At 38.0% G+C, this 26,976-nt stretch overlaps 1 protein-coding gene across 2 annotated transcripts in view; it reads right to left on the bottom strand.

The window, feature by feature from the left end:
- Nucleotides 1-533: 533 nt before the first annotated feature.
- The window catches only part of FMR1NB (FMR1 neighbor), a 36,120-nt gene continuing 9,677 nt past the window's right edge, over nucleotides 534-26,976 (bottom strand). Inside the window, exons 2-6 of one of the 2 annotated variants that reach the window (XM_028135855.2) lie at nucleotides 21,731-21,850; nucleotides 16,833-16,973; nucleotides 15,377-15,473; nucleotides 2,115-2,266; nucleotides 597-676 (exon numbers count right to left, since the gene is read on the bottom strand). In XM_028135855.2, coding sequence (XP_027991656.2) covers nucleotides 660-676; nucleotides 2,115-2,266; nucleotides 15,377-15,473; nucleotides 16,833-16,973; nucleotides 21,731-21,850 — 527 coding nt within the window. In that variant the 3' untranslated portion in view covers nucleotides 597-659. Of the gene's footprint in view, nucleotides 677-2,114; nucleotides 2,267-15,376; nucleotides 15,474-16,832; nucleotides 16,974-21,730; nucleotides 21,851-26,976 lie in introns of both variants that reach the window. The other variant, XM_054717390.1, reaches the window with a different exon arrangement.

Below are 26,976 nucleotides of genomic sequence, written 5' to 3' on the forward strand. Positions count from 1 at the left end.
CAATTCATGTTCACTGAATGAATGAACAACAAGCCCAGGTAAACTTGAGCCCCAAACATTTCAAAAGGCAAAGTGAATCATAAAATAAGATACAAACTTTTAAAATATCAATTTATGTATGTCACAGAATACAACTGTTTTTTTAAAAAAGTAAAGAAAATATATGATAATGACAATGTTCATCTCTGTGTAGTGGGAAATTTTTTTCTTTCTTCTACATAACCTTATTTACCAAATTTTCTATAACTAGTGTGCCTTACTTTAATGATGAAAAAAAATGTTATGTTATAAAATAAAAAGAAGAACCCTACTACAAAATATTTTTACATATTTTCCTTGAAATAAACAGAGTATCATTTACAGTGAAATATGATCACTGGTTGTTGTTTTTTTAACCCACTAAAAGGTGAATAACAATATGAAATATCTGCTATTACTATCTAGGACCTCAAATGCCAGGAGTGCTTCTTATATGTTTTTTTAAATTCTATTGAATTTATTTTTAATGAAGAGAACTCAGATTCTGGTTTGATGCACAGAAACAGAACTATCAACTTTATTTTAAGAAATAAACATGACAAAATTAAGGACTAATTTTTATCCTTCTAAAATGCTCTATCAGGTTAAGTCTCCTCTTCTCTGAATGGTTTGCATTCTTCTCAGTGGAAAAATAATGCTACAGGAGAAAAGTAAAGCAGAGTTAAACAACTTCAAAGGACTACCATATATACATCACAGTTCGTTATAAAAGGAAATGACTGCAACAAAGTTCTCATATTGAAATTTATGATTAGCATGCATTTTCAGTTTACCAATATATCATCTTATATTACTGTGAGACATACAGACAAAATATGCTATCTCACAATGATGATTTTGTAATAAAAAAGTTAACTTCTATGCCCCAGTGAATAGCCACAGTTTGTATTGTTAATCTAGCTATAATGTAACATATATATGCATGTGTCTATATACATATATGCATTATGTATTTCATTAAACTTTATGCAAAGTAATATATAGGTATGTGTAATACTATGCATGTATTATTATTATATATACTTATTATATTACCTTATATAAATAGTATTATATACTTAATACTTTGTATAAAGATTTCCTTTTGTTTCTTCTGAGATAAGTCAATTTTCCTATTCATCTAATCCAAACATCTCATTTCACAATTTGGTAAACTGAAGCCCAGGAAAGTTAAGAGACTTAGCCAAGCTCCCACTGTAAATAATAGCATAACTGGGACTAGAGCCATAGTCTCCTGACACTAAATTCAATGGTTTGTTACTCCACTCTTCTGCTTCTTTGTGAGTGGGGTTAGAAATGAACACCTTAAATTTGAGTTACATGTTGCAATTTTCAAAGCATTCGTGCATGCATTATATTGGTTAAGTGATACAAAAACCTCAGCTGATGGTATTAAGGAGCTGAAAGTTTAAGTTACTTGCCTATGGAAACGCCACGAGTTAATGGCCTAAGTTTCCTGACTCCAAGTCCAGTACTCTATTCCATGAAGTATACCTCTTTTCTCACCAACCATTTTATTCTTACTTCACTCTTCACAATTATTGTAAGAGGAGACCCGGGACAAGGGTAAAGGATATATAAGCATGTGCAAGTGAGGCCCAGGTCATCCCTAGTGTATTATTTTGTAATCCCCTCTCTCAGCCTCTTCTAATAATGCATTGGATAAGTTTGGGGAGCAGATAGCTGATTCAATCCCAGATCTGTCAGACTCCTGAGGCTATATGCTCTCTCCTCTATATATGTGGTGTGGTCTATGGGGGACTATGGCCATTATTATTTTGCAAGAGTGTCTCTGTATCCATCATGGAGTCTCAGAGTCAGAGAGGCCAGATTCCATTTATTTGTTTCCCATGAAGGGTTGAGCAATGTGTACCAATAATGTGGCACCCAAATAACTTTAAACATTTTTTGTCCACCTTCCAACCATCCAAATATCCCTAGTGATATCATCACTTCAGAAGTTGATACTCCTGTGGTCCTAACATCTGTGGTAAAAAGTAAACATTAAATGAACCAAGATGATGGTAACAAGAATAAAATATTAAGGCTTCAACTTTATATTCTATTGTCATTACCTTCATCCTCTTGTTCCTTTCCCTCACTTAATCCTTCCTCATTTTCAATTGCTGCCCTTAACATTTCAGCATCCCTCTTTAGTTTGTTTCTTTGTTTCTTCAACCTCTTGAAAATCCTGTTAGCTTTCCTTCGTAAAGGATTGGCCCATTTGCTGTAATATTAAAAGTTCCAAGTGAAACCTTGTTTCTCAACAGTGATAGAATAATAACTACTGGCATGTTATAAGGAAAAGGCCATTTGCCCACATAACTCTCTCTCCAACCTGATTGTTTAACTCACTGAATTTTAAAATCTAATAGAAAATATTACACTTGGCCCACTCATATTTTTCATTATAACCATTATTATTAATCTATTAGGTGTCTTTGATCATTTCATCCTCTTCAACAGTAATTCTGTCTTATTTCCCTCTGTTGACAACATCACCCACATTTCAAGGCTCAGCTTATATATTATTTCTCTAAGAATTCTTCCCTTTTCACTAACCTACAAGGATCCCTTCCTTCTATGAACTTCAATACTAAATAGTAATAGTTCACATTATATTATTACCTATAATTTTATAAATTTTCACTTTCACAAACTATTGCTATCTCTGGTATTCAGTCCTATACTTCCTTGCATTTGTGTGGACAGTAGGTGGAGGGGGGCCTTTGAGAGGCTATGATAGGCCAAGAACTTGGCCAGATGCTTCATATAATTTATCTCATTTAATCCTCACAACAACCCTAGAAGGTGAATATTGTATTTCCTATTTTGCAAGTGATTAAACTGGGGCTTAAAGAGGTTAGATAACTCATCCAAGGTCACACAGGAGTGGTAAATGGAAATGCTAGGACTGCCTGACTAAAGTGCATACTCTTTCCATTAGACCACACTGCAACATTAGTGAATAATGACTAGTAATGAGAAGTGTGTGCCAAGGTTTGTGTATAAGTACTATATGTGCAAGATCTTATTTAATCTTCATTAAGATTTATGAGACAACTACTTCATTCATAATTTACATTTTCAGATGAGGAAACTGAGGCACCAAAAAGGAAAGTAACTTGCCCGAGGTTACCAGATTACCCAGTAGTGAAGCCAGGATTCAAATACAGACCTGCCTAGGTCTAAAGGACAATCTCTCACCTACTATGCTAGCCTATCTCTTTTTCCCCTTGGAGTTTGGAAACAACTTCAGGCTAAAGCTTTACGTTGTAACTTTATATAACCTACAGAGCCTGGAAACCAAAGAGGGTTCAGAAACTATGTTGATTTACATGTTTATAGAGTTTTTACTTTCTAAACACAAGTGAAGGAGAAAAAAAGGAATGCTCAAAGCAGAGATAAGGATGGAAATCCATAAGAGAAATAAAATAAGAAAGATTTGCATGTAATATTATTAAAAGTTAATAACAAATACATTCCTATCTTCAGTTCAATGCATGAAAGAGGAGCAACCAGGTTCTGAGCATACAGGGCCCAGAGATAGATAAGCCTGCCTTTGAAATGATGACTTTGAAGGTAATACTCACTTTTTTCCACTAAAACTTCATTATTGGGTGTCACTGAGCTCCACTAGGTAAGACAGATATGGAGCAAATACATATCTTTTTCTCAATTAATCATAAAATATAGTCTCCAGGCATAAATGAAATACTGGGTGAAGGCCAAGTTTATATTTATATGATTTATCTGTAGCCTCTTTATATTGTAGTGTTGCTAACTACAGTCACAAAAAATAATAACTGAAGCAACTATATATATGTTTCAGAATGCAAAATATTTTGAATTTTTTTTATTTTTTCAACTACAGCTGACATTCAATATTAAATTAGTTTCAGGTGTACAATACAGTGGTTAGACATTTACATAACTTATGAAGTGTTCCTCCTAATAGTCTAGTACTGACCTGACAGAATATTTTGGATTTTTAAAAAGCAATATGACATGACATAGTGAATATACATGACATTTCCATGGGGTCTTGGGATCATGATTAAATACAGTAATATTTCTACAGCAAAATATATGAATATTTACTCTAAGCATTAAATAACAACTAGAAAGTATATTAGGTAAGATCACATCAAGGTTTGTTGCCAAATGAGTTAGGAAAAAAAGCTTTAGGTTTGCAGAACTATTTGAATTTCAGAATTTTAGATAAAAATTGGGGACTTATACTTTTTCTTAATGCCATGTATTTAATATGTCTTACTTCACATGATGAAAATGACTCTGTTTTCTTTATCCATAAATTTTATTTTAAATTTAGTGGTTTGCATTTCACCTTAGTTAACAAAAAAATGTAATACAGCTTTATTGTTTCAAAACCCACTGCGCTGGTCTAGGTGCAGAGGACTTGGTTTTAGATTCAGCCTTCTAACATGTATTACTGAAATCCAAAGTTAGATATTCTAGCCAATATGTAATAAGAATGCCCAAGGTAGAAAGTAGGAATGAAAGTGTCTAGAAGAGTTTTTCTTTTTTTCATGTAAAATGCCATATATTGTGGCCAATATACTCATACTTCAAATGTACAGATCAACTTATCCCATATCCATTCATTCACTGACACATTTGCTCATTTATGAAATAAGCACTATTCTAAATATTACAAAGGTAAAGATGAATAAGGCATGGGACCTGCCCTCAAGGAGCATAAAATGTAGAAGGGAAGACAGATATATAGGCTGATAAATATATCACACTGAGATAATCCAAAAGAGGTAAGCAAAGACTGGTAGGAGTTAAACAGGAAGAAGCCTGTCCCAGTCTGGGCAGGAGGTTTGGTGTATACTTTCTAGGGCAGGTGACATCTAAGCTGAGGCCTACATTCTGAGTGGAGTGAACCAAATAAAGGAGAGGAAGAAGGGGGAATATATAAGAGCATTTCAATCAGTGGGTAAATGCACTGTGTAAAAAGCTCAGATGGTGAGGCAGCATGTTGTTTGTTAACATCAAGTGGATTGGTGTGCCTGGAAACATTAAATTGGCCCACTGGGAATTTCTAGTGATACAGATCTATATAGTTGTGAGAATTCCTTTCTCTAGGAATTCCTAGGAGCCTAGATCTAGGAGCAAAGAAGTGGTGTGTGGATTCAGTTGCAATGAAATAAAGGGGGTGGAAAGAATGGATTAATTAAAGTATCAGGCAAAAGGATCTAGGCTAGTTAAAGAAATCAGATTATGTTAAAAATATAGAAGACTAGGGAAATACAGAGAATTAAAGAGCCTGGAGGCCTCAATGAGTACAGGTATTGCAAGGATAAAGACAGGAAATACCTAGAGGACAAGACACCTTTGTTAAAAGAGTAGAGTTTTGAAGTTTAAGATTTCAGACTCAGAGGTTTAATTTTTGATGAATGTTAAGGTTCTGGATGTGGGCATGAAAATGGTGGCCAATGCAGAATACAGGAGAGATTCCTCAGAATTAAGTACATTAGGGAACTCTGAGTATGGGCTTAGGTGGCTCATATAATGGACAGTGGGGCTGCCCAAGAGATGATCCAATGGAGAGTAATACAACACCATGCAAGTGCCTAGACCAAAGTAGAAGTTTAATAAATATTTGCAGGAAGAAATAATGAATAAATGATTGAACTGAGGAGTCTAGAATAGTTCCAAATGGCCTGCATACTAGATTGAGGTGGAGTGCTTTAAAGATGTCAGGACCAAACCACAGACTTCTTAAATCAGAATCTTTTGGGTAAAGCCTGAGAATCTGTATTATTATATACTAGAGACCCAGTGCATTAAAATCATGCACTCGGGGTAGAGGCATCCCTCAGCCTGGCCTGTGCCCTCTCACAGTCTGGGAGCCCTCAGGGAATGTCCGACTGACGGCTTAGGCCTGCTTACTGTGGGGAGCAGGCCTAAGCCATTAGTCGGACATCCTTAGCACTGCTGCAGAGGCTGGAGAGGCTCCTGCCACCGCTGCTGCACTCGCCAGCCGTGAGCCCAGCTTCTTGCTGAGCAGTACTCCCCCCGTGGGAGCGCACTGACCAGCAGGGGCAGCTCCTGTGTTGAGCATCTTCCCCTGGTGGTCAGTGCGTGCCATAGTGACAAGTCGTTCTGCCGTTTGGTTGATTTGCACATTAGCCTTTTATGCCTGCAGGATTGGGCCGAAACCGGCTCTCCAACATCCCTGAGGGATCCCAGATTGCAAGAGGGCACAGGCCAGGCTGAAGGACCCCACTGGTGCATGATCGGGGCCAGGGAGGGAGGCAAAAGATTGGCCAGCTGGGAAGGGACCGGGGAGGGCTCCAGGGCACGTCTGGCCCATCTCTCTCAGTCTCAATCGGCCAGACCCCAGCAGCAAGCTAACATACCAGTTGGGGCATCTGCCCCCTGGTAGTCAGTGCATGCCATAGCAAGCAGTTGAGCAACCTTAGCATTTCATTAGCATATTACACTTTGATTGGTTGAACAGATGACCAGATGACCGGACACTTAGCATATTAGGCTTTTATTATATAGGATTCCCAAGGTTACTTCCATAGAAGCTATCTAAATATCAGAATTTGAGAAACACTAGTCTAGAAGGTTGATTTTCCCATGTTTCTTAGCAAACTCTAATTCATTATATAAATATATATTTTTAAGGCAGTTAAAAACATAACATCAATTTTATAGATACGAAACTTTATAAGTTTAAGTTACCATTTGCAACATCACAAAGATAGCAAATCCAGAGAATGAATAACTAGATTATTCAAATCATTATTTACTGAGTTGCCTACCACATGGTCTAGAGGCCAGTGGTTCTCAAACCTGGATGTACATGAGAATCACTTGTTGGACTTGATTAAAAGACAAATTTCTGGATTTAAACCCAGAATTTCTGATTTTGTAGATCTGTGGTGGGACCTTATCATCAAGGAAACAGATGATACTGGTACAGGGACCCATTTTGGAAACCACAGCTCTAAACTCAAAGGAGTACAGAAGCTTGGTTGCTTATCCTCAAGGGAGTTCCAATTTAGTCAGAGAAAGAAAACTAATAACAAAAAGGATAATTATGTTAAACTAGAGGCCCAGTGCACGAAATTCGTGCACGAGTGGGGTCCCTCCACCTGGCCGGCGATCGGAGCCAATCAGCCTCCTTCATGCCGTGCAGAGCCCCAGGACCCCCAGGCCTCACCACATGGAGCGGCCACTAGGCCCTGCCTCCACTGTGTGCATGGCCATCTTGTGGTGGCCATCTTGTGACGATGTTACAAGCGAGGACCACCTAGGCTTTTATTAGTATAGATTATAACTCAAGGCGCGGAATGCTTGGCACGCACTTTCCCTCCAGCCCCTGGTCTTGGAGACCTCATGTCCTTCCAAGGTTCTGCTCACCCCCTTCAGCTGCCACATGAAGTAAATTGCATTGTGTGCATGGAAACCCTTTGCAGGCTCCATGGGTGTGCCTTTACTTCACTGCAGTTCCAATTACCCCAACATAAGGAGAGACACCCTCATTATCAGGTAATACCATCGTGGTAAGACCCCTGCTCAAGGCTATTGCAGCGGTTTTAAATAAGCCATGGGTCACCCTAGATGGTTTGGCTCAGTGGATAGAGCCATGGCCTGTGGACTGAAGGGTCCTGGGTTTGATTCTGGTCAAGGGCACATTCCTGGGTTGCAGGCTCAATCCCCAGTAGGGGGCGTGCAGGAGGCAGTATATTGATTCTCTCTCATCATTGATGTTTCTATCTCTCTCTCTCCCTCTGCCTTCCTCTCTGAAATCAATAAAAATATATTAACAAAATTAAAAATAAATAGGCCATGATTCAAACGTCGCTGCTATCCATATATCCAGTCCCCTCACACCCTCTTTTGTCTTCGCCCCCCGCCACACACACACACTCTGCTGACGTCTGTAAAATGGGGTTAGGATTTCTATTTCAACCAGGGTGATGCTTCCGCATGACCCTCCTTCCCCGCCTATCTCTGTCCCAAGTCTGTGGGGTCTCTCCCTACCTCCCCTCCATCTAACTTGGTGGGCCCTGCTCTGCCCCCTCCTCCTGCGACCTCCTGTCTGCAGCCTCCCCCTTTCTCCTCCAAGGGCAGAGCTCCCCAAAGGTTGTGTGGGGTGGGGCTGTGTGGAGCAGGCGAGGCGGTGTGAATAAGGCAGTGTGGGTGGGGCTGTGCAAGCCATGCGGTGTGGTTGACCTATGCGAGGTGAGCCCAGGCAGGGCCTTGGAGAAGAGCTGGGGTGACAGGTCACTAGGAGGAGGAGGGAGGGACGTGGAGTCTGTCTCAGGGGAGAGGCACAACTGTCCCCCTCAACCCCTCGTTGCCTCCTGCTTCCTTTCAAGTTTTGGACTCAGTTTCTCCGACTCAGCACTGCCCCCTTCTCTGCTGCATCCCCGAGAGCCCAAGGCCGCCCCTTGGCCTTCAGCAGGCACGTCTAGTCTGTCCCACCCCCCACCCCACCCCCGCCGTAATGGTGCTACCACTCTCCTGGAGTAGTTAGTGAAACTTAACAAATAAAAAGCAGCAGCTCTGAAGATTATAAATTGTGCACTGAGAACACCTCAGGCTGCAGAGGGCTGTGCAGTCCATGGCTCTGGGATCACGTGTAGCAGCCTCCCATGCCACCTGGTCACTCCTGGCTCCTGGCCCTGCCTGCCTCCACCCGAGGCTTGGGCCAAACCCTGGGAGCTTCCTGAGGGCTCTCACCTCACACCTCACTTTCCAGTCCAGCCCACCAGTACCTGCAACAAGCTAACTTATCGGTTGGGGTGTCTGCCCCCTGGTGGTCAGTGCACATCATAGCGACTGGTCAAGCTGTAGAACTCCCAGCAGAACTCCAGTCAAGGGGACAATTTGCATATTAGGCTTTTATTATATAGGACTAGAGGCCCAGTGCATGAAATTCATGCACCAGTAAGATCCCTAGGCCTGGCCAGCGATCAGGGCAGATAGGGGCCTTCTGGCTGCAGTCCAGGGCCTCCCTTCCCCAGCTGCCAGCTGCCAGCAGGGGCCTTCCTTTGTTCCGTGCTGCACCCTGGAGGTCAGTGCACGTCATAGCGAGTGATCAAACTCCTGGTCTCCCAGTTGAACTCATAAGGGGACACTTTGCATATTAGCCTTTTTTATATATAGATTGTATGGATAAGACTACAAGTGCAGAAAAAAGGTTCCAAGAAAAGAGAAAACACTGGGACCTGGAGCAATTGAAGAACACTTCATGGGAGAATTGAAGCAGATGCAATTTGAAGGTCAGAAAGAATTAAAGTAACGCCAAAACCGGTTTGGCTCAGTGGATAGAGCGTCGGCCTGCGGACTGGAAGGTCCCAGGTTCAATTCCGGTCAAGGGCATGTACCTTGGTTGCGGGCACATCCCCAGTAGGGGTTGTGCAAGAGGCAGCGGATCGATGTTTCTCTATCATAGATGTTTCTAACTCTCTATCCCTCTCTCTTCCTCTCTGTGAAAAATCAATAAAATATATGTTAAAAAATAAATAGAAAGAATTAAAGTAAGTAAAGAGGATGAAGAACAATCCCAAGATTGGGGAGCAACATGGGAAAAGTAAAAAGCAGAGGAAAGAATAAAGGCTGGGCTATGCCAAGGAATATAAAGATAGTTCCCTGGTTGGAGCAAATGGTTCATGGAAAGTTCTAAGATTATTGGAATTATCTGATGAGTCCAATATAGATAACTTTGAAACCTAAAACCCTTTGAGTAAATCAAAAGCAATAAGATGCCACTGTGTTATTTTATTTACATTTCTATTCTTGCTATTTCCTATAGTAGAAAAAGTAACAAACTCAGAAGACAGATTGGAAGCCTTGTTCTTTCACTATGTAATCTTAAGCAAGAGGAAAAATCTCCCTGCACCTCTATGGTGTTTTTTTTAATTTTTTAAATTTTATTTTATTGATTCCAGAGAGGAAGGAAGAGGGAAAGGGAGAGAGGGAGAGAAAGTGTATGAAAGACAATGTGTATGAAAACTTAATGTGTATAAACTGGAAACTGATGTGAGAAAGATACATTGCTCAGTTGCTCATATGTGCCCTGACCAAGGATTAAACCCACAACCTAGGTATGTCCCCTGAACAGGAATCAAACCTTCTACCTTCCAATGCATGGGATGACACTCCAACCAACTGAGCAACATCAGCCAGGGCCCTGCACCTCTGTTTTTAAGGTCACATAAGACAATGTGTATGAAAAATTAACATAAACTGGAAAAAGCCAAACATGCTAATTGTTTCTATCCATACCTTTTTTTATGGTATGAGACTTTCTACCTTATATACTTGTATATATCCTTTATTAGACTACTAGAGGCCTGGTGCACGAAATTCGTGCATGTGGGGGGGGGGTCTCTCCGCCTGGCCTGCACCCTCTCGTAATCCGAGACCGCTGGCTCTTAACGACTAGCCTGCCTGATCACCCCTAACCACCTCTGCCTCGGCCCCCGCACCCAGGACCCAGGCTTCCCTCTCTCTGGCCGGCCGCAGGCACCTGGGACCCTGGGCAGCTGCAGGCACCTGGCCACCTGGGAGCTGGCATTGTCAGGAAGGTCTGGAATGACGTCCGGAAGACGTCTGGTCTATCTGGTCTAATTAAACATATTACCCTTTTATTAGTATAGATGTGTCACTTGAGAGCACAGAACATGATCTGATTAAGATTTTATCCTTCATAGCATCTAGCACAAGGCCTAGAATCCAGAAATTCCTGAATGGTATATAGAAATGAAACAATACTATTTTATTTTTTAATATATTTTTATTTATTTCAGAGAGGAAGAGAGAGGGAGAGAGAGAAATATCAACGATGAGAGAGAATCATTGATCAGCTGCCTCCTGCAAAACCAACACTGGGGATTGAGACAGCAACCTGGGCACGTGCTTTTGACCAGAATCAAACCCTGGACCCTTCATTCTGCAGGCTGATGCTCTATCCACTGAGCTAAACTAGCTAGGGTAAAATAATACTATTTTAGAAAGATAGTCTGGCAGGACCTTACATGTTGGAATAGAAAAAAATTAGAGTAGGAGTCCAACTATATGTCCAAACTGAGTTGACAAGCATCTGTATTTTTTACCTCCTTCCTAATGTCATAGCTGTAATACATTCTTATTGAAGTTCCAGAAAATTTCTCTAAGACTCAATTCCTAGCTATCTCATAAACACCATTTTCAGCTCCATCCCAGTTACTGTCACTCTTATATGAACTCTTTGGATTAGACATCTCATGCTGATGTCTTCTTCAGTCCTCAATCCTGACTTTGATCTTATATGCTAACTAGCCTTGTGTTTTGAACTGATTGGTTGTGTCCCTAAAATTCATATTTGAAACCCTAACTCCCAGTTTGGTTGTGTTTGCACATGGGGCCTCCAAAAAAAAGTTATTAAGGTTAAATAAGGTCATAAGGGTGGAGCCCCAATTGGTAAAATTAGTGTCATTATAAAAACTAAAATTTTAGGTGTTTTTTTTTTTCTAAAAACCAGAGAGCTTGTTCTTTCTCTCTCTCCCCACTCTTGCATGTATCAAGGAAAGACCATGTGAAAATACAGCAAGAAGGTGGCCACCTGCAAGCCAGGAAGAGAACCCTCACCGGAAACCAAATCAGCTGGCAACTTTATCATGGACTTCTAACCTGAAGAACTGTAAGAAAATAAACGTCTATTGTTTAAGCCATCCCATCTGTGGTAATTTGTTATAGCAGCCCTAGAAGATGAACACAACTTGGTTCCCTTTTGCCCCTCTCCTGAAATCACTTACCCAGGATAGCAGTTGAAAGCATGACAAGGCCTGGACTAAGATGTGACAATAAAATGGGATAAGAGGCAAATTTCAGATTCATTCCAAAGGAAACAACAACAAAAATAACAGGGAGACTAAGAGAACAGATTACATATTAAGGATGAAATAAAGTAAATAGTTACAGATGATTCCAAGACTTCTAGTCTAGGAGACTAAAGAAATCACTGAGAAATTCAGAGCTGTCAAGGGGAGATGATTTGGAAGAAAAAGAAGATAATTTTAGTTTTACACGTGTTGCATTCAAAGTGCTAACAGACTATCTAATTCGTGAGGGCAGGTAGAAATATGGAAAAGGTGGAGTTAAAAATTTCAGGATTCAGATTTAAGAGTCATTCATCCAGAAAAGCACAGACTATGCCCGGCCAGTGTAGTTCTGTGGTTGAGCATCAACCCAGGAATCAAGCGGTTGCCGGTTTGATTCCTGTTAAGGGAACATGCCCAGGTTGTGGTCTTGATCCCCTTCAGGAGGCATGTAGGAGGCAGCCAATCAATGATGTTTTTCTCTCTCATTGATGTTACTATCTCTCTATCCCTTTCCCCCATAAAAGACCCCCTCCCATGCTTCCTTTTGTCCCTATCCACCTGATCTTTTCCTTCATATCTACATAAATCTTAAGCCTACCAGTGACACTTAAACCTAATGAAGCTTCTGATCCTTATTAATGAGAATAAAAATAGAACTTAAGTAACCTTGAAGATGTACCAAATTTCAAAACATATCTTATATAGGAGTTTAATAAGGCTATTAGTAGCAAATCTTAGAAAGCTTTTTATTAATGCTCTCTGCTCCCATTTTTATAATATACACTTAGTTTAAGCTCGCTTGAGTTCTCATATCACACCTAAACTCAAGTCAAGTGGAAGTAAACTAGAGATTCAGTTATAGATTATCCCAGGGGCAAAGTTCAGCCACCTCTGCTTAGAAATGACAAGTAGTTAAGGGGAATGTCAAGACATAATTTACTTTGGTTTACCACTGAAGGTCAAGAGAGGAAAGCTACAACAGCTTTTTCCTGAAGGAATGCATATTTGACTTATAGGACAGGATACAGCAGGAGGAGTTTAAGAGTATCTTCCAATTTCTCAAGAGTTCTTCCAGCAAAGAGGCCCAGATCATGTTACTGCAGATCTGGATTTTGCTTTTAGCCCTTCTGATTTAGACAAACTGTGATTGGCTTCTTTCTTTTTCTTTTTTAAACCACTACATATTTCTTTTCCTGATGCATCTATTTTCTTTTTATGCAAACATTTGTTTTACCTACTGGAATATTTTATCTATCTCTTTATTCTTTGAAATGAAGAAGAGGAAGTAAGTTAAGGGGATAGTTCTAAAGAAATATCTTTCCCTAAAAAGGGGGGGAGGTTGGCAAGCTTTGAACTCTATTTTAGCTCCTTGTTTGGTATCAAGGACAGGGTCTTTGTTCTAACACAATTATTTCCCTTGCTGCTAAAACCAGCTTGCTAGGAAAAGCTGACAGTGGCCCATCTACCCTCAACCATCCACTGTTCCTACAAATTCAGCTAAGCAGCAAGATGAAACTGACACCTGCTCTGGGGTTCAACAAGCAGCTCAGGATTACTGACGGAACATACTAGTACATACCACTCTTATACAAAACAGTAAAGTAAGTTAATTAATTAATCATAGTAAACCAAAATGTATGGTGTTAAATATGTATATACTCTTCACATTGTTCTAGTCTCTTAAACAGTTCTTATTGTGTAAAAAATAAGAAAATATATTCTTATCAGGAATAATGCTTTGGAATTTATTTCAGAGAAAAATCTAGTGTACCTGAACATCCCCATAAAACTCCTTGGCAGAGGCACAATAAAGATGCCATAATGAAATATTATATCAGTCCTATCATATAAGAGACTAAATAGTACAGCATAATCCTAGCCACCACTTTCTAGCAAATATAATTTCATTTTTATTTATGGGTTATATTTTACTAGTATATGAAATCAAGCTTTTTTGGGGGGGGAGGGAAGGAAGGAATCAGAAAGTCCATTCCTATTCCCTGGGAAAGGAAAGAAAATGAGAGCAGCCAAGGAATAGAGATTACCCACTCAGTATAGTCAACTAAGTAAAAACTGAGAAAATAATATATTGTCATATGAAAACTGAAGATCTGAAAGGCTGTGACCCAATAGTATCTTCAGAGTGTTCTAAGAAAGTGATGTGAGCAATGAGAAAGTTTAAATTACTATAGGACTGCCTTCCAGGCTAGCCAACTCCATCCACTGTATTTCTTTATTTGTTCAACCATTCATTTATTCAATAAAATATATTAAGCTTCCACTAATGTGAGGCACCTTGCTATGAACTATATATACAATGACACCTTCATCAGACTTAACAAAAAGATAAGAAAAGACTTAATGATCTTTACAGAAAATAAGGTAACATGTGTATAAGTCTAAATCTTCCAGTAAAATCTAATCAGTTTTTGTAACCCAAATATCACTTTCTCATTAAAGTGAATGAAAATATCAAAGATGTTTAATCTTCAACAGGCACATTTTCTTTACCATAAGATATCAGGAGGTACTTACTCTCAGAGTCATATTCGTGCCAACTCTGCATTTGCACAAACCTCACAGTAAGTGCCTTCTTAGATTTTGTGTTCCAAGTGCCTCACTCACCTCTCCCTAGTCCTGGACCTGCTCTCTCCTTCCACACCCACTCTATCCCCAGTAGCTGGGGAATTATCTATATATATTAGAGCTTAAGCGACCGTCCGAATGTTCGACCATCCGACCAGTAGCTATGACATGCAATGACCACCAGGGCAGATGCTCAATGCAGGAGCTGCCAAGCTGTAGTGACTTGGCAGCTGCGGTTCTCAGGTGACGCACCTGGAACCAGAGAGGAGGGAGCCTGATTCCAGGGTGTGCCACTGGAGAACTGCCCTATTGCAATCTGGACCCCTCAAGAGATATTGAAGAGCTGGTTTCAGCCCAATCCCTGTAGGCCAGGCCAAGGGACCCCACTGGTGCATGAATCCATGCACCAGGCCTCTAGTTAAAAAATAAACTAAAAGCATTATGCCAATAATGCACTGGAAGTTTGTATAAGATGCTAAGAGGAAATCTGAAAAAAATCAGCTTGAAGACAGACCAAGGCTTTAAGACACAATGGTAGATGACCATCTATTTAGACTAACTCTTGCTGGAATCCTTCTGATTTGCAGTTAAAAACTATTTCCACTCAACAACCCCCAGTCAGCTCACTGACTTAAGTTTTCTTCCAATTGGTATTTTGTTTGATGAGACAATGTGAAGACTATGTAAGAAGATATCTTAAATTTATGGAAAAATAAAATAACATGTATTTTTAAATATTATGGCAATTTTACTTTTAGATTTTTACTGAGCTCCCTTTTTTTAAACAAAAGGGACCCAAACATAATCCCCATGTTTCTGGAATGTATGAATAAATGTGCCTAAACAGAAATATCCAAGTATACACAGTATTCAAAAAATGAAAGTTTATGTTTGCCTACCTTCTCCAGCGAAGAGAAAAGCAATAAATGGGCAGACATCCTAGGATGATCATGCTAAACACACCAAATCCAAATATCCGGAATATCTGCAAAGGTCCTGTTGATTTAATTATATCTTGTTATTTTAATGAATTAAGAGAAGCAATATGAACTCTTTCATAAAGTCTTTATAAAAAGTATCAGTTATTAAAGTAAAAGTATCAGTTATAAAAGGGGGTATTCATATATGATAGGTAAGTATACTTGCTACTTTATAATTGCAAGAGTTTATGAAATGTTCTTGAAACACAACTAAAGTCGACACTTTAAATGCGTGTCTCCCAATGGAAGTCTTAACAAAATGATCCTACTGTTTCTGTTAACATATTATTATGATTCATAATTCTTCCTATGGTCTCAGTATGTTTTTCTTTGGCCAAATGTTGTACATCTTAGAGAACTAAGAGAGTAAATTAATCTATGAGTAGTTAACTTGATAAAGGAATGACTTCTTAAATGTTTACTTCCAAATTATAAACTTTAATTAAATAAATATCAAGAATTTGCAGATGAATAAGTATATTTTGTTTGGAAATACATTCTAATATGATTGGGGAATTGTAAGTCACGGTTCAAATTTTCCCTTTACAAGAACCAAATGTCTCTTCTCACATAATATAAAGACTAAACCGATGAATAAATTATAAACACTGCATGACAGTATTAAAATTGTAATTCTATATTCATGATCAGATTTCAGCTCCCATTATTAATACTAGATGTTCAACAAAGAGCTGTAAATTGAATACGGGCTATATTAACCTAAGACATTGCTTTGCATGCATCCTTTTTGTAGTATGTGTTAGTGTTTAATCATATCAAATATATTCATCATGGGACTCACTGGTAACATGTCCCTGCTATCCAAATGAAGGAGCAAAAAGAGATTGTCTAGTTCTCAAAACGTTGAAAAGAAAAAAAATTTAATAGAAGAACCTAATTCAAAAACAATAAAACCAAGAGAAATGAATATAAAGACCTTAATAAGAAATATTTAAGTCCACTGTCACATAATGAGGTGCAGAAGATAAGATAAATGGGGAAAAGTCTGCTCAGGAAAAGTAAATGGGGAGAGAAAAGTAAGCTAAGGAATGTCTCTGATTGGTGCATTCTCCCAGGCATTGCGAGTTACCTCTCAGAGAGTCCGGAATCTTTGGAACAAGATAGATAGTGACTAATGCAAAAGAAGAGACTCATTTTGAACTTCCATAGTCACATCTATTGGCTAAGCAGAAACTGCTCATGAATGAGATGGCCTGGTCACCTCAGGACATTATACAGATAATTTATCTCTTGAGATGGGAGCCCCATTTAAGTGTGAAGTTGGGAAAGCCAAATTTAAATGTATACCATTGTGACCTGGTTATTCAATTTTTTAAAAAATAGAAATACAATAAACATAAAAGGATGAACTTACTATTGCTTAATGGGGCAAAACAGCGGAAGTTCTTGGTCCCAAATGATGAATAACAGCATCTGTATTCCAAACATGCACTCTTGTTAAGATTTGGCAGATTATTGCAAACCTTCACCTCCTGATTCTCCTTTACAATGCATGCTTTTAGAAACAAAATCCAAGAAAAAGAATTCAGTGTGATTAATTATTATTTTCCTGAATTAAAATAATGAGTGAGAGAGAAAACAAACAAACATTTAAGCTAGTACATTTAAGGAAAAATTTGAATGACATACAAATAGCAATGAATGCTGAAAAAATAAGAATTAAACTAAAAATTACCACAAGGTTATTTAACATCACACTTTCTATTCTAAATGAAATGCAGAAAATGAACAAAAATAAATGAACAAGTATAGGCCAAAAATGTCCTTAAAATAACATCTTTTTAATGCAACAGATATCCTCTCACACATTTATTTTATTTCATTTTATTTTATAGTTTATTTTTATTTTTGACATTACAAATGTCTCTCATTTCCCCCTTTGCCTCCTTCCAACCAGACCCTGCCCTCCTCCTCTTTCATTCATTTTTATTAAAATACAGAAACTCATTGAATGCATCAGTGAAAATGAACATAAATAAAATTCACACAGTTTATTGCTAGAGAGTAAGGTAAGTGATACTATTGGGACTAACCTATTTTCTGTGAACACTTGTCATATTGGCACTACCACATATTTTAAGATTCTTCCTTTTGAACTTAAGTTATGACTCTATAATTTTGAATATTCAATGATTTATGGCATGAATGCCAAGATTCATGCAACTGCAATAAAGTCATGCATGTTTGAATCTATAAGACTCATGAGTTCAAATAGCCGATTTTTTAACAACCTGCTTTAGAAGAGAAACAATAACAACTAAAAAGGCAGATAACAGATTATTACTCAAAAAGAAAATCTCCACAGTATTGCTTAAGGCAAGCTTAGATTAGGTTCAATCTCCAATACCATCAACAACTACAGACTGATGTTTTATGATGACTTTAAAGTTACTCAACATAAGCAAATAACAACATAATGATTAAAAGCATATTTTTACTTCATGGTTTATTTTATTATGTTCTTCTTTAAAGACTGTCAATTTCTGAAGCTATGGTAAAAATAATACCTACCATTCAGAGTACTGTTTATGCCTGTTTTTTTCTAAAGCTGAGATGGCAGCCCAGTAGCTCCTCTCTGAAGAGTGTAGGGTTTGCTATTAATCACATGGCATCTTTGAGCTGCACATCAGTGATACTTATTTATCTATGGCCTGTTATTACATTGAAGACCCAGGAGAACCTCGTTTTTGCCACATTGTTTAAAAATTAAGCTGAGGTGAAGAGGGAATATGGGAAGCAATTCCTAAGATATCTAAGAGGATGTGAGAGTAAAATCTTCCTTCCAGTGATTAAGAGGCTTGTGATAGATAACTGGCAAACTGGCATACAAGCTCTAGACTCTGCTCTGGAGTTAAGAGAACCAGTTAACCAATCTCCTGCTAGACCTGAAGACCATAGCTTCTGCCAACAATGAATACGATGTCTTATGCTTCATGGGAATGTACCTGGATGAACAAAAGAACAAAAACTACCTGGAATACCAGCTTGTATATTGTTGGGAATTGGAAAAGCAGGCCCCAGGAGGAGGAAGACCCATTTAAAAAGCCTGTAAATAGACCTAACATCTGAAGACAATAAAGCAAGTCTTCCCATTGTCGTAGGTCCCAAAATCAGATACTTAAGAATTTGAATCTTCTACATTTGACAGAAGACTGCTTTTCTTCATTGGTATGTATACAAATAAATGTTTTGACATTATAAAAAAAAAACTAGAGGCCTGATGCATGACATTGGTGCACTGGGGGGCGGGGGGGGGGGTTCCCTCAGCCTGGCCTGTGCCCTCTCGCAGTCTGGGACCCCTTGGAGGATATCAGAGAGCCAGTTTCGACCTAATCCCACAGGCCAGGCCAAGGGACCCCACTGGGCAAGTTACCTTGCTTTACAAACATCATTTGTAAATCTTCACAAAAAATTCTCAAAATGAGTTTTACAACCTGCATCTAAAAAAATAAACACATAGCCCTCGCCAGGTGGCTCGGTTGGAGCATCATCCTATACATCAAAAAATTGCGGATTCTGTTCCCAATCAGGGCACATACCTAGGTTGCAGATTCAATCCCTGGTTGGGGCACATATAGAAAGCAACTGATCCATGTTTCTCTCTTACATCAATGTCTCTCTCTCTCCTCCTTCCTCTCTAAAGTCAATAAAAACATATCCTATCCTCGGGTGAGGATTAAAATCAATTAATTAATTAATTAATTAATTACATCAAGGATCACGATAACTTGTGCAAAGTCACAAATTTAATGCATTACCAATTGGCCTGGATATTGATTTCCCAAGCATTTTAGACATGTAAGAGTTTGCCTACTTTGTTGTTGTATACTCTAAGCTATTATTTCTTCAATTCTGCCAGAGCCAGAGTGACTCTACTCCCCAAGTTGGACTGCATGTGAAATACCATGTTCAGGCTGGGCATTACACACCCAGAAAAGAGTGACAATAGTCAGGGCCTGGTCAGAGATGGGATGGACTTCCTGTGTACTGAGTTTCTCACTATTGGCATTGTTCAAAGACCATTTTCAAGGAATGGAAATCATAGAAGAGATTTTAAATCATAGAAGAGAATAGACTAGATAATCCCTAAGGTCCCTTCCAATGTTGAGTTTCTATTATTTTATACTTAAACTAGAGGCCTGGTGCAGAAAATTTGTGCATGGGAGGGGTGTCCCTCAGCCCAGCCTGCACCATCTTGCAAGCCAGGACCCCTCAGGGGATGTCTGACTGCTGGTTTAGGCCCGATACCTGCATTGGGCCTAAACCGGCAGTCGGACATCCCTCTCGCAATCTGGGGATGCTAGCTCCTAACCACTCGCCTGCCTGCCTGCCTCATCGCCCTTAACCCCTCTGCCTGCCTGCCTGATTGGCCCTAACCACACGCCTGCTGCCTGATCACCCCTGTTTGCCTGTCTGCCTGATCACCCTTAACCACTATGCCTGCCTGCCGGATTGCCCCTAACTGCTCGTCTGCCTGCCTCATCACCCCTAACCACTCTGCCTGCCTGCCTGATGCCCCTAACTGCTCGCCTGCCTGCCTCAGTGCCCCTAACCATCTCTGCTTTGGCCCCCGCCATGGCGGCTTCATCCAGAAGGACGTCCGAAATGATGTCCGGAAGATCATTCGGCTGTCCAATCTAATTAACATATTATTCTTTTATTATTATAGATAGATGGCATCTGATGAACTTTATGCCAGTTACTAAATTTAACTTTCAGACTCAAATTACTAAGAGACACTTGCAATTTTGAAGAATAAAAATGGTAGAACAATTTTTATCAGGTTTAAGTATATAATTTTCTCCAAAGAGGGAAGAATCATGTGACCTCTCAAACTTCCATGCCAGTCTGTCTCAAGGTTATCATTTTAATCTATAAGACATGAATCTTTTACAAACAACAGCCTAATGACAAAACAACAGACTTTTGTTTTAGTGCTTAAGTGGGCAGAATGTTCATAATTCAATTATAAAAGGGAGGAAATAAATTTGTTAAAATTATTTCACATTTTATGAACTTGTAGTTACTCTTTTCAAAGAAGGCAGTGTATATACATATAATCACTGTTTTTGAAATATTTGAATTAACCTAGGTCATACGTTTCCCTTATAATAGAATAGTTTGATTTTATTGGGCAAAACATCTCATACACTTAATTTTGACTCAAGTTACTGTGCCAGGCTGGGGAAATATTTTAGAAATACAGATAGGTATCCTATTTAGGTTTTTTTAAAGGTGGCTTCAGTGTTTGTATAATATAATTATAGGTAACTATGGGAAACAAATTATCATTTGTTGTTGTTTATGATAAACTTTAGCACTCACTGAACCATTCTTTTAGCTTTACAACATACCACCTTCTCAGATTTCTCTTTCCCCTCTCAACTTGACCATGGCAGTATTTTTAATTTATTTATGGAGCTTGTTTATTTTGCTATTCTCATTGGTGGTAGGTATTGTAATGCCTGCTTTGTATTTCATGAAACCAGTATAGAGAAACATGAAGAGATTTATGCAAGGTCACAGAAGAATTCAGTGCTAGAGTCTGGAATTAAACAATGGAAATCATTTTTTCTTGTATATGTACATCAAATATTATTAGAATAAAGTCTGCATGATTTTTAATGAAAGCTTCATCTTTGTAATTCATATATGTCAATTTATTTTAAGCTCCTCCTTGAAAGGGCACCACATTCTGTACAAAATGAAAAGTTGTTTATTTGTGGTTAATAATTCTCAGGGGTCATCATGTGCTTGATAAACACATTATATACAGAATCACAAAAAGGCAATGTGACTTGAAACCTGAACTTTTTATCATTAAAACAGATGGGAAAACATCTGGTATATTCCGTACGTTAGAGCTACACAGCACTCCGATTAATGCCACAAAAGATATTGATTTCACAAAACTGGGTCAGGGACTAAATTTCAGGCAGTCATTAAGGTAAATTGTAAAAGGTTTAGACAATTGTGAAGGAAAAGTATTTTATAAAGAAAAACAAACATATGGAGTTCCTGTAAAATATGGCCTCAGTTCTTCCTTGCAATTCTTTGTGGTAAATATTTTCATTGTAAAGATGAGGACACTGAATTTCAAAGAGGTGATCTTGCCTAAGACAACAGGCAGAGTCAGGATGAAAACTCAGGTCTATCCCACTCCAATACCAATAGACCATACAGCCTCCTAAACATTTAAATACTACTTTCAAAACAAGGACTTTAGGGGGAAAAAATCAACCAAGAACTTACTTGTGGGAAAGAAGAAACTTATCAGAGCTCTCTGTGCAGAAATTTTTTCCAGAGATTGTCCATTAGGATTTTCACTGCTCCACATAATATACTCGCTTTCATTCACAGAATTTGAGAATCCTTAATAAAAAAGTGAAATTATTAATCCCAGCATATAAAGTATCTATAACTCTCTTTGGCCCCCAAAGTTAATAATGGAAAATATAAGAGCTAATAGATATTGTACTTACACCTCATAACAGCTTAGGTACTATAAATACTGATAACATCACAATGTTTAAACTATAGGCCAACATATTCCATTGTTGTGTTATAAAATGACTCACAACAGTGAACTTGACTCACAAACAGCACTGACATTCAGAGGTCCAATCAATTAACTATTTGTAAACAGTATTTTTTCTAACTAAATCAGACCCCATCACAGAAACTCTTGGAAACCATGTTGGCTTCTTTATTTACTGATAAAAATAAAGGCCTGAGGAGACACTGCAAAACCTTCCTATCCTTCTTTCTCACTACTTCAAACAACCTGCTTTTAGTTTCATTTGCATGATTCCCTCCCATATTAGAGGAAATGATATCTACCTTTGTTCCCATAACATGGATTTGTCCATATCATTAAATATTCTCCAATGCTATCTTTAATAACTTCACAGTATTTCATTATATGGCTCTACTACAACTAAGTAAAACATTCCCCTAAAAAAAGGATTTAGGTTGCTTAACATTTATTGGTATTATAAAGAACACTGCATAGAACTCACAACTACAAAGAACAGATTGGTGTTTGCCAGAGGTGAGGGGTTGGTGGAGGGAGAAATGGATGAAGGGAGCTAAAAGGAACAAACTTTTGATTATAAAATCATCATGTGATGTACAGCATGGTGACTATAGTTAACAATATTGTATTGCATATTTGAAAGTTGCTAAAATATAAATCTTAAAAATTTTAATCACAAGAAAAACATTCATAACTATGTATGGTAATGAATGTTAACTAGGCTTATTGTGGTGATCATTTCACAATATATACAAATACCAAATCAAATTATGTTGTACACCTGAAACTAATATGCTATATATGTCAATTAAACCTCAATTTTGAAAAAAAAATGCAATGATTATCACTGGAGCTATATATTTTTAAATATTCACGAAAAAATCCTTAGGTTAAATTCTTAAGGAATGACTCTTGACCTTAACCACATTACACTCCATCAAGGCTGCCCCTAGATACACTTCTACTAGTAGTGTGCACAAGTACCAGTTACCAGTATTCTTTTTTTTTAATTCTTTATTGTTTAAAGTATTACATGTGTCTCCTTTTTTCCCCATTGACCTCTCCCTGGCCACCCACCCCCGCCCAGTACATGCCCTCACCTCCCTAGTGTCTGTGTCCATTGGTTATGCTTATATGCATGCATACAAGTCCTTTGATTGATCTCTTACCCACCCCCCATCCCCCGCTGCCTTCCCTCTGAAGTTTGACAGTCTGTTCGATGCTTCTCTGTCTCTGGATTTATTTTTGTTCATCAGTTTATGTTGTTCATTATATTCTACAAATCATATGATATTTATCTTTCTCCAACTGGCTTATTTTCCTTAGCATACTCGTAATGCCCTCCAGGTCCATCCATGCTGTTGCAAATGGTAAGAGATCCTTCTTTTTTTACAGCAGAATAGTGTTCGTTCAATTGTGTAGGTGTACCACAGTTTTTTAATCCACTCATATGCTGATGGGTACTTAGGCTGTTTCCAAATCTTAGTTATGCCACCCTGAACATGCCCAATCTTGTCTGATCTCAGAAGCTAAGCAGGGTCAGGCCTGGTTAGTACTTGGATGGGAGTACCAGTATTCTTGCACCCTCACTTTTTTGTTGTTTGCCAGTTTGATGGGCAAATAAAACTGTCTCTTTTGTTTTAATTTACACTTTTTGTCATCAGTGAGTTTACATGTTTCATACATTTGTTTCAGAATAGAGAATTTAAATATTAATCTGCTACATATATTCAAATATTTTTAAGACAGTCAGAAACCTTTATATTTTTATGGTGTTTTTGGAAGTTTAAAATGTTTTATGCAATCAACTGTCTAAATATCTTCCTTTACTATTTCCTTCTTTTGAGTCATGTTTAGAAACATTCCATACCTTAATGTTTCCTTATATTTTCACTTTTTAAATTTACATTTTAATCCACCTAAAATGTATTTTGAAGTGTGTTATGAAGTAGGAATACATTGTTTTGCAGTTGTCCTAGTAACATTTATTAATTCCATTCTTTCCTACTTATGATATCACCATCATATTCTGTTTCTTGACTTTCTATTCTGTTCCACTAATCAGTCTGTTCATACACCAATATCACTATTATAATTTATCTTATACTGTTACATATTTTAATAACTTATCTGAAATCATTTCATTAGTCTTTATTGTCAAAATTTTATTCTCAATTCTGAAAAATCTTTTAGATGGACCTTAGAATCATTTTGTCAAGTCAAAAAAATCTTAGTAATATGTTATTGTAATTATGTTCACTTGTTTAACATTCATTCAAAACACATTTATTGTATGTATGTCTTATGTGCTAGGCACAAATTCAGTTAAATGTAGATTCATTTGGAGACCTTTGATAACTGTACAAAATTTTCTCACCCAAAAGTAGGTTTGTTTCTCCACTCATTCAAGTCTCCTTGAGTAAGTTTTATAGTTGCATTCATACAGGCCCTGTACCTTTCTTATTATGATTATTCTCATATGACATATATATTTTGTTGTTATGTGAATATGATCTATTTCACCACATTTTCTAGCTGATTCCTGCTGGTATATAAGAAAACTACTGGTTTGGGTTCATGTATTTTCTAGCTTACTATCTTATTTAAACTTTTGATAGCACTAACTGTTCTTCAGTTTCATTCTAGATCCATCCATATATATATAAAAGACTAAGCGACAGCCAACTGGCTGACCAGCTGATAGGTATGATGCACACTGACCACCAGGGGACAGATGCTCAATGCAGGAGCTGCCGAGCAACAGCAACTTTGCTGAGTGCCCTCTCGCACTCTGGGACCCCTCGAGGGATATCAGACTGCCAGTTTGAGCCTGATCCCCGCAGGCCAGGCTGAAGGACCCCACCTGCTGGAGGGACCCGCTCACTCCACAGATGCCCTTTGAGCCCTGGTGCCACCCCAGGTGCAGCTGGCTGGGGAAGGACTGCAGGAGGATGGCTCCAGGGCATGTCCAGCCCATCTCACCCAGTCCCACCCTGCCAGCCACCTTCTAATTAATTTCCTTTCAATGTGCACGAATCCGTGCACGAGGCCTCTAGTATAATCATATTATCACTAAATAGAAATGGTTTTGTCTCCTTTCTTTCCAATATTAACAGCTTATTTTGTTTTCTTCTCTCATTGCATTGCTTAAAACTTCTAAAACTATGTTTATCAATAGCTATGGAGATGAGCACACTCGAGTTAATAGTGCCTTTAAAGGAAATGTACTAGTGTTTCCTCTTTAAGTAACTTGGCTTCTGGCTTAAATGTGTAAAAAATAATTTTGTCTTCATGTGTAAAAAATAATTCAAAATGGATCAAAGAACTACATATAAGAACCAATACAATAAGTTACATAGAAGAAAATATAGGTACCAAACTTATGGACCTTGGTAATAGAGAACATTTTATGAACTTGACGCCAAAGGCAAGGGAAGTAAAGGCAAAAATAAATGAATGGGACTATATCAAACTAAAAAGCTTCTGCACAGCAAAATAAACTGACAAAACAAAGAGACAGCCAACTAGATAGAAGATGATATTTGTAAAAGTAGCTTTGACAAAGGTTTAATTTCCAAGATACAAAAAGAACTCATAAAACTCAACAACAAACAAACAAACAACCCAGTCAAAAAGTGGGCAGAGAACCTAAAAATAGACCTCTCCCAAGAAGACATATGAATAGTCAATAGATTTATGAAAAGATGTTCAAACTCAATGGCAATTAGAGAAATACAAATCAAAACTATAATGAGATACCACTTCATACCCATTAGAGTGGCCATTATTAACAAGACAAGCAACAACAAGTGTTGGAGAGGTATTTTGGGGGGAAAAAAAAGGGAATCCTCATTCACTGCTGGTGGAAATGTAGACTGATACAACCAATATGGAAAGCAGTCTGCGATTCCTCAAAAAATTAAGAATAGAGCAAAACCAGATAAAGACAACACAATGAAAGAGAATTACAGGCCAATATCTCTCATGAACATAGATGCCAAAATCTTCAACAAAATTCTAGCAAATCAGATCCAGCAGTACATCAGAAAGATAATACACCATGACCAAGTAGGAATTATCCCTGGTATGCAAGGATGGTACAATATCCGCAAATCAAGAAACATGATATATCACATAAAAAAACTGAGAAATAAAAATCACATAGTCATAACAATTGACACAGAAAAAGGATTTGACAAAATACAACACCCTTTCTTGATAAAAACTCAGCAAGGTGGGAATAGAAGGATCATACCTCAACATAATAAAACATAATATGACAAACATAATATGACAAACCCACAGCCAACATCATACTCAAAGAGCAAAAACTAAAACCATTTCCCCTAAGAACAGGAACAAGACAGGGATGCCCACTCTCACCACTCCTCTTCAACATAGTACTGGAAATACTAGCCATTGCAATCAGACAAGAAGAAGAAATAAAAGGCATCCAAATTGGAAAAGAAGAATTAAAACTGTCCTTATTCACAGATGACATGATACTGTACACAGAAAACCCTAAAGACTCCATCAAAAAATTATTAGACTTAATAAATGAATTTGGCAATGTAGCAAGATACAAAATTAATGCCAAGAAATCTATGGCATTTCTATACACCAATAATGAACTTACAGAAAGAGAGACTAAAAAAGCAATCCCATTTACCATCACAGCAAAAAAATTAAGATACCTAGGAATAAACTTAACTAAGGAAGTAAAAGACCTATACGCGGAAAACTACAGGACACTGTAAAAAGAGATAGAGGAAGACATAAACAGATGGTAGAACATACTGTGTTCATGGATTGGTGGAATCAACATCATTAAAATATCCATACTACCCAAAGAAATCTATTGATTCAATGTACTCCCCATTAAAATACCAATGGCATATTTCAAAGATCTAAAACAAAATCTCCAAAAATTCATCTGGAATAAAAAAAGACCCCAAATAGTAAT

The sequence above is a fragment of the Eptesicus fuscus genome, chromosome 1 (assembly GCF_027574615.1).
Source record: "Eptesicus fuscus isolate TK198812 chromosome 1, DD_ASM_mEF_20220401, whole genome shotgun sequence".
Classification (NCBI taxonomy): Eukaryota; Metazoa; Chordata; class Mammalia; order Chiroptera; family Vespertilionidae; genus Eptesicus; species Eptesicus fuscus.